Source organism: Hyperoodon ampullatus (genome assembly GCF_949752795.1).
Source record: "Hyperoodon ampullatus genome assembly, chromosome: 6".
Classification (NCBI taxonomy): domain Eukaryota; kingdom Metazoa; phylum Chordata; class Mammalia; order Artiodactyla; family Ziphiidae; genus Hyperoodon; species Hyperoodon ampullatus.
The window spans coordinates 58,550,785-58,560,193 of NC_136919.1; the positions used below are offsets into that span (position 1 = coordinate 58,550,785).

Genomic DNA, 9,409 nt, shown 5'->3' on the forward strand with positions numbered 1-9,409 from the left:
TTAGAATTCACCTATAGGTGTCAGTTTGCTACCTATGTGTCTTACTAGTTTTTTGTTTTGTTTTTTGTTTTTTGAGGTACGCGGGCCTCTCACCGCTGTGGCCTCTCCCGCCGCGGAGCACAGGCTCCAGACGCCCAGGCTCAGCGGCCATGGCTCACGGGCCCAGCCGCTCCGCGGCACACAGGATCCTCCCGGACCGGGGCACGAACCCGCGTCCCCTGCATCGGCAGGCGGACTCTCAACCACTGCGCCACCAGGGAAGCCCTTACTAGTTTTTTGAATAATACTTGCCATATCACATAATCTCAGTGGTTTATTTTTTCCATTACTCCTCCATGATATAGTGGCTTCCAAAACTTGGCCTTGAATGCCAAACATGTACTTACAGTTTTTAGCACAGGAGATGCAGCAACAAAGATGTGTTTAGTGAGGGAATAAATGAACGAATGGTTCTGGATCACTGTTTACAAGGGCTCCAGGTGACACCGTTTGGCATTAGATTTGCACAAATCCCCATCAGGTCTGTTACTCTGTGGGTGCAGGCCAAGAGCAGGAGTGAAGATTAGAGAAGACCCATGACATTTACTCTGCCCTTTGGTTGGTCCTGCACAACCTCATGCATTTTTGAGGGTCCACATCCTTGCCTTATCTCTTGGTTTATCACTCATTTGATGACTCATTTGATGACTTGTTTCTCTTGTGGAAATTTGCTTCCATAAGTCTTTTTCGTAGCAACCTTCATGTTTGGTGGCCATACATTGATTCTCCTTACAAAGGAGGGGAAAAAAGAAATCAAAGACCAATTAAATATATTAAAAATAATGTATTTCAATGGGTACATATGTATTATGTCTATATGCTCTGCTTACTATGGTTCCATAGGAAAAGTTTTCAAAGTTTTCTCTTACTACTCTTATGGCCAGCACCTTTACTGGGCTCCAGAAAACCACCAGTAATATATGCTCCAGTAGCATTTGGTTGTAATTTTGGCATTTTCACAACGCTGTGCAATTGGAAAGATTGAGAGTGTAATTAGTTGATACTCAGCTTTAGGTTTAGCTAAGTTTTTTTTTTTAACACATTATTGAATGGAATCTCTTTTAAAGAGGTTCTTGCCAATTATGCATATGACACTCTGGCCCTGAAGGGCTTTTACTGGCGGCTTTTCAGGCATGTGAATAGTTTGTCATGTGTAATTCTGAGGTTTTCAGGGTCCTGTGGAGGTTTTTTGTAATATATGCTGGGTGGAGGAAGTTAGGAGGTTAGATAATAATGTGGTTTCAACTGTATTGTTGGGTATCAGAAATCACATGAGGCAACTTTCAGTTTAGGAACCTGTTTTCTTAACACTTCATCCATCACAGAAGAGGGCCAGAAAACCCTGTCCTACCCACCCCCATGCACCTTGAGGCAGTATGTAGGCATCTACAGGTAGATGCCCCCATTTCAGTGAGGCTTAAAGTCTGAGGGGGAAACATGTGGTTTATATTCAGCGAGATGGTTCCCTCTAAGGCCCCCTAATGCTTTCAAGATGCTGATAGAGCCATTAATGGCTCTTGGAGAAAGATTAGATTTTCAATTAAAATGAAGCCAATTTAAAATAAATAGTTGGTAGTATTATTAGCCTAAAATAAGCTTAAGACTGTGCCTGGGGAGTGGGTATGTCAGGCCTTACAGAGTGGTAGAGTGAGGAGCCTGATAAATTCTCTTCCCAAAAAAGTAACAAAATAATAAAAACCAACCATTTTAGGACTCTGGAAATCAACCAAAGGCATACAACAAATTGAGAACCATTTATTCAAGAAAAACTACTAAACCTTGTGTATGAACAGTGGGGGTGTGTGGTGTTTTATCCTGGGGCTGTTTCCATCACCCGTCCCCCAAGTTCCATCTGTGTGGTAGGTTCTGCCTGGGCAGGCTGGGCTGTGAAAACCAGCAGCTCTGCTGCCAGTGGGGGCTGATTGGAGTAAAGTACATACCCAGGCATTCCAATAAAAAAATAGTGATATTAATGGCAAAATAACCAGGGAAGACAACTTCTGCAGTTAGTCTGAGGTTGCAGTACTACTTGAAGCAAGCAACAGTCCAGTAGAACAGTCAGAAATTTACCAAAGAGATCCAGAGAATGAGACAGACACAGAGTAGGCCTTGATAAACTCATACATATTCTTGGTGGTCTGGAAGAGTGTGCATATGGGCAAGGCAGTGTGAAGGCTCAAGAGATCAGAGAAAGGGTCTAGTTATTTACTCATCTTTCCTGGCTGAATATGATGCCTAGTGTATGTGCAGAGGAGACAAGAGACAGCCCAGCAGAAAATAAAAGCTGGGGAAGACTTGTTAACTGCCTGATCTTTGACTATATTCTCCAACACACACAGAGATCCATTAGCAAATGGTGAAAGCCTTAGTGGCTTAAGGTGATTAAGTATAACTTCTGGTTAATCATAGGCTGATTGCTAAACTATGCTGATAGAGGGTGGCTCTTAGGAACCTAGGCTTAAAAATAAAATCAATTAAAAAGAAAAAACTCAGCAAAAACATCAGTGGCCACACATTGCAGGGGAGATAAGACTCTATAGAATTACTGCAGGCAGGTCACTAAACAAACAGCAAAAACTATTCCCAGTGGAAGATCAGAATCCAGGGTTGCTGAGGCATATTGTCCAAAGTGTTGAGTTTTTAACAAAAAAATGATGAGGCATAAAAAGAAACAGGGAAGTGTGATCCAGGAAAAAAGCAGTTAATAGAAACTATCTCTGAAGAGGCCCAGATGTTAGACCTAGCAGACAAATATTTCAAAGTAGCTATTATAAATATGTTCAAAGAACAACAGGAAACCATGTTTAAAGAAATAAAGGGAAATATAACAACAATTTCTAACCAAATAGAGAATACTATAAAGGGAAATCCTAAAAATAATTCAATGAAAACTCTGCAACTGGAAGGACAATAATCAAAATTTAAAAATTCATTAGAGGTGCCTAATAGCAGATTTGAGCCGACAGAAGAAAGAATCCATGAAAATGGAGATCTCAGTAGAGATTATCCAATCTGAAGAATGAGAAAAAATTGAGAAAAATGAACTCAGAGACTTGTGAGATACCATTAAGTGTACCAACAGACAGATAATGGGAGGCCCAGAAGAAGAAGGGGCGGAAAAATATTTAATTGTCAAAACTGTTAAATTTGATGAAAAATATTAATCTGCATGTCCAAGAAGCACAATCCAAAGAGAATAAATGCAAAGAGATCCACCCCTATTCACATAACAGTCAAAATGTTGAAAGCCAAAGATTTGGAAAAAAGCAAAAGAGAAACAACTCATCACATACAGGGAAATGACAATAACTAACTAACTTCTCATCAGAAACAGTGGTGTGACATACTCAAAGTACTGAAAGGAAAAAAAATCCTGTCAACCAAGAATTCTATAACTGTTAAAGATTATGCTTCAAAAATGATGGGAAATGAGGTGAGAAAGTGGCGTGGACATATAGACACCACCAAATGTAAAATAACTAGCTAGTGGGAAGCAGCTGCATAGCACAGGGAGATCAGATCAGTGCTTTGTGACCACCTAGAGGGGTGGGATAGGGAGGGTGGGAGGGAGACGCAAGAGGGAGGGGATATATGTATACACATAGTTAATACACTTTGTTATACAGCAGAAACTAACACACCATTGTAAAGCAATTATAATCCAATAAAGATGTTAAAAAAAATGATGGGAAAATATATTCCCAGATAAACAAAGACTGGGTGAATTTGTAGCTCACTGACTTGCCTTAAGAAATAATAAAGGAAGTCCTTCAGACTAAAAGAAAATAATACTGAATGTTAGCACAAATCCGTGCAAAGAATAAAGAACACTGATAAAACTACTTATATAGGTAAATATATACTTTTCTCTAAATTAAAAGACAATTACAGAACCAATAATTAGAAAACTGTGGGGTTTATTCCAGGAGTGCAAGATTGGTTTAACATCAGTAGATCAATTAATGTAATATACTATATTAATAAGGTAAAAGACAAACCTACATGATTGAAAGCCACAGATAAAGCATTTGACAAGATCTGGTACCCATAAAAGCTCTCAAGAAACTAGGAATAGAAGGAAACTTCCTCAGCCTGATAAAGTGCTTCCACAAAAACCCCTATAGCTAACATCATACTTAATGTGGAAAGACTGAATGCTTTCAGCCTGAGATTGGGAACATGGCTAGGATAGCAGTTCTCACCTCTTTTATTCAACATTGTAGTGGAGGTTCTAGCCAGTGCAGTAATGTAAGAAAAACAAATAAATAAATGCATCTAGATTAGAAAGGAAGAAGTAAATCTGTCTTTATTCTCAGATAAGATAATCCTAAAGAATCCACAAAGTAGGGCTTCCCTGGTGGCACAGTGGTTGAGAGTCCGCCTGCCGATGCAGGGGACATGGGTTCGTGCCCCAGTCCGGGAGGGTCCCACATGCCGCGGAGTGGCTGGGCCTGTGAGCCATGGCTGCTGAGCCTGCGCACCCAGAGACTGTGCTCCACAACAGTGAGAGGCTCGCACACCGCAAAAAAAAAAAAAAAAAAAAAAAAAAGAATCCACAAAAAAACTACTAGAATGAATTCATCAGTGTGTCAGTGTTGAAGAGCAATATATAAAAATTAGCATTGAAAAAATATATATTAGCATTGAAAATCTGAAAACAAAATTAAGACAGTTTTCATTATAGCCTCAAAATGAATAAAATATTTGTAATAAGTTAAAAAAAATAAATGTAAGACTTGTACACTGAAAAGTACAAAATAGTGCTGAGAGAAATAATATGGAAACAGGTAGTGAGAGTCCATGTTCATAGACTGGAAGATTCAATACAGTTAAGATACAGTTCCACCCAAATTTATTTATAGATTTAATGCTATTCCTATAAAAATTCCAGCAGGCTTGTTGTTGTTGTTCTTGTTGTTGCAGAAATTGGCAAAGTGATCCTAAATTTTATATGTGAAAATCAAACCAAAAGAGCTGAAAATTTGTCTTTTTGACAAATGGTGCTGACATATTAGATATCCACATGCAGAAAAGTGAGCTTAGACCTTACTTCACGCCATACTAAAAATTAACTCAAAAAGTGTTAGAGACCTAAATGTAAAAGGTAAAATTTTAAATCTTTTAGGCTAAGACATAGGGAAAAACTGAACTTTATGAAAATTCAAAACCTCTGTGTGCTTCAAGAGATACTAGCAAGAAAATGAAATGATAAGTGATAGACCGGGAAAAAATATTTACAAATCACATATCTGCTATTGGACTTGTATCTGGAATATGCAAATAACTCTTATAACTCAAAAATAAGACAAACAACTATTTTAAAAAATGGGCAAAAGATTTGAGTAGATATTTTACCAAAAAAAGACACATGAATGGCTAATAAACACATATAGAGATACTCAACATTTTTAGTCATCAGGGAAATGTAAGTTAAAATACGATGAGATACCACTAAACACCCGCTACAGAATGTCTATAATTAAAAAACAAACCATAATAACAAGTGTTGAAGATGTGGAGAAATGAGAACCTTCATACATTGCTGGTAGGAAAGTAAACTGGCACACCCACTTTGGAAGAGTTTGCAGTATCCTGAAAAGTTAAACATAGGTTTAACATATAACCTATCAATTCTGCTTCTTGGTATCTATGTAAGAGAAATGAAAAGATATATCCAGGGCTTCCCTGGTGGCGCAGTGGTTGAGAGTCCACCTGCCGATGCAGGGGACACGGGTTCGTGCTCCGGTCTGGGAAGATCCCACATGCCGCGGAGCGGCTGGGCCCGTGAGCCATGGCCGTTGAGCCTGCGCGTCCGGAGCCTGTGCTCCGCAACGGGAGAGGCCACAATAGTGAGAGGCCCGCGTACCGCAAAAAAAAAAAAAAAAAAAAAAAAAGATATATCCACACAAATACTTGTCTATCAGTGTTCATAGCAGAAATTTTCATAATAGCCAAAAGGTGAAAACAACTCAAATGCCTACCAACTGATGAATGGATAAACAAAATTTGGTATATACATATACTCTAGTACTATTCAACAATAAAAAGGAGTGAACTGATATATGCTATGACAGGGATAAACCTCCATTACATGCTTAGTGAATGAAGCCAATGCAAAACACTACCTATTGTGCAATTCTATTTATAGGAAATGTCCAGAAAAAGGCACATTTATAGAGACCAAGAACTGATTAATGGTTGCCCAGGGATGGGAATGAAGACTGCAGATGGGCTTGATTGATCTTTTTTGGGTTGATGGAAATGTTTTACAAATAGATTTTTAAATTTTATTTTTTTATTGAAGTATAGTTGATTTACAATGTTGTGTTAATTTCTGCTGTACAGCAAGGTGACTCAGTATAACTAGATTTTGATTATAGATAGTTGCACAACTCTGTAGAAGTTATTGAATTGTATATGAAGAATGGTACATTTTATGTTACACAAATTATACCTCAATAAAGCTGTTTAAAGAAAGTGTGCCTGTGGATTCCACTGGTGTTGGCTATATACCTCAAAGACTCCTGGGGAAGCTGCTTTTGTTTTCTTTGTAAAGTTGTAGGCAAGAGAATTCCCTGTGGATTCAGAGTTGGCTAGCCAACACAGTGCCCTTATTCCGTTGGAGTGCCATGTTTGATTTGTGTGGATTATAGAGACTTAATGGCTGTCACTCCACAGATGACCAGGGAGGCCTGGTAGGTCTGGCTGGTGGCCCAGCAGTGGTGGGTTGTGAATCCCCTGTCTCACTGCCCTGCATGCACCTTCCCAGTCACTCTTTGCTGATTCACAGAGGCCACCTTCCCCTTAGAGGAGTGGAACTGTTCTTGGATCAGGGTAAACCAGCGGTTGGACTTCTCTGTTGGAATCGATTCCCTGGATCCTCCCATGGCTGTGGACCCTCTAAAATCCTTGCATGCAGCGTTGTGGGTATGATGAGACTCCTATAAATTTGTCTCTTCCACACAGTAGCCCTCAAATACCACAAAGTTGGAACACCAAGCCCTTGGTTGAGGTGGTAGCAGGGATCTACTCTGTTCTTTGTCTCAGGGAACATCTCACTGGAGATTAGCTTGTGGCTTTGGGGCTTCTTGGAATACGTGCAGGTTGAGTGACTGGATTTATGAGTGATTACCACTTCTGCCTTATTTTCAGCTGATTATTTACCCTGGAACCAACCAAAACGAGAACTGCTTCGTCTGCCACACAACTACCGGCCAGCGTCAACCAAGTTTGATAGCCGAACCACACACCAGGATGACTACTCCGTGAAGGGCCTGGTGAACACCATGAGCTGTAAGCCTCTGGCCGTACTCAAGCTCTGTAACATCCCCCTGGAGGATACGACAAACTACAAGATGAGCTACGTGGCCCACCCCATGGAGAAACGCTATGTGTATGAGCCGGAGAAGTTCAGACCCTGTGAAATCCCCTTTGAAAGCCTTACCACTCACAACGAGTCATACCGGGGCCTGATGGGGGAGCCAGCCAAGAGCTTGAAACCTCCAGCCAGGCCTAGTGTGCTAGACACGCCGTTCTGTAACACCACTGAATTTCGAGATAAGTACCAAGCTTGGCCAACGCCCCAGATGTTCTCCAAAGCTCTCGCCACCTATGTCGCTCCTGAAAAAAAGATGGACCTTCTGACGACAGTGCAGGCCCACTACACGTACCCTAAGGGTGCCCCAGCTCAGTCCTACCGACCGGTGCTCTCGGTCAAGAAGGGTGGCCGCTTTGAAAGCTCCACCACGACCAAAGAGGACTATAAGCAGTGGGCCAGCATGCGGACCGAGCCAGTCAAGCCTATCCCCCAGCTGAACCTTCCCACCGAGCCCTTGGACTGCCTGACCACCACAAGAGCCCACTATGTGCCCTACCCTCCCATCGCTACCAAAAGCTGTAAGCCCCCCTGGTCTCGCCCTCGAGGAAATATCCCTGTGGAGGGCCAGACCACATATACCATCAGCTTTACTCCTAAGGAAATGAGCAGGTGCCTGGCTTCATACCCTGAGCCTCCCGGCTACATCTTTGAGGAAACAGATGCTTTGGGGCACAGAATATACAGGCCAGTTTCCCAGACAGGCTCTCAGCGGAGCAGCCGTCTTTGTGTAGGTGATTCAGAAAATCCTAACCAGCAGGAGTTGACAGTGTCATCTTGATTTTTAAAGATTGTAATTTAGGAATTGCACACTACTTCTAAAAGCAGATAATTGAGTTATTCGTTGGACAAAAACAACAACAAAAAAGAATTCCCCAAAATGAAAAAAAAGAAATCTTCACCATCGTTTCCAGCACACTTGAATAAAATGAGAATCACTTGACTCAAGGAAAATGACATTTAATCACTGGCTAATTAGTCCCCTTAACCCTCCTTCTGCCGTCTTCCCCTCTTGGGTCCTTTACCTTGTGCTCATGGAATCAAAGCTGGTCTCTGAGGGTTTTTTTCCCATCCAGATGTACTTTATTAATTTAATCATTGTATTAATTGACATGATTAACCCTTGCCAAGTATGAAGTGCCAAAGAATATAAACTTTACTTTGGGGGGATTGAATCTGCAGGTCTGTGTGTTCACCCCACATGCTGTCTACACAGAGAGCAGGCTGTGTTCTTTGCAACCTTCGGGGAGATTTCAGCCTAACTCTCTCATTGCCTCCGCATCCTGGTGGGAGTGCCTTGGGCCTGACCTGGAGTCTTGTTTTGGGTTCTCTCTGCCCAGGGCTGCTGCACAGGGCATCTTTCTACCTCTTCACATCATGGCATATGAGCATGAGCAGTGTTGTCTGAATGGGTGTGGGTCTGGTCATGGGAGTTGGGGGGTAGAAAGAGGTTCTATGGCAGTCCCAGGGAAGCATGGACCTGCCAGACCTCTCTCACTCCCAAACCAGTGCAGACTCTGAGTCCAGGGAGAGGAGGGGGAAAAAGGGACCCTCGGCAACCAGGCAGTTGGCAGCTGGCCCTTGAGCTGTGAGCTCTTCTAAATGCTCAGAACCTGGAAAAAATGGCCTCAGCTTGGGCTGGTTCCTGGACCTGCTTGTCCTAAAATGACAGCTGTGATCAGAACTCTCACAAGGCTTGACACAGTGGTGAGCTGGATCCTGTCCTGGAGAAAGGGCTGGAGGTTCCTCTTTGGGGCCTAAGGTTTGATCCTAAGGCTAAGTAGTTTGGAGATTTTTTTTTTTAATTCAGAAGAGTCAAGGAAGGACTTTGTTCAAGAGGGCCCAGGCCAGGATCAGGTGGATTCAGGGTCTGGGTGAGCCTCATACAGAGGGATGAAGATTGACACCTGGGATACCCGTCTCTCTTTTGAGTCTGTGGAACCCTAAAATATACTCCATGGTCTCAGGGAACTGGGGAACAATGTGGAGGGGAGA

At 42.0% G+C, this 9,409-nt stretch overlaps 1 protein-coding gene across 1 annotated transcript in view; it reads left to right on the top strand.

The window, feature by feature from the left end:
- Nucleotides 1-8,195, top strand: part of SAXO1 (stabilizer of axonemal microtubules 1) — a gene marked incomplete at its 3' end in the record, with an annotated part of 96,496 nt that extends 88,301 nt beyond the window's left edge. Inside the window, exon 4 of the mRNA XM_079706706.1 lies at nucleotides 7,192-8,195. Within this exon, the coding sequence (XP_079562832.1) occupies nucleotides 7,192-8,195 (1,004 nt within the window). The remainder of the gene's footprint in view (nucleotides 1-7,191) is intronic.
- Between the last annotated feature and the right edge of the window lie 1,214 nt (nucleotides 8,196-9,409).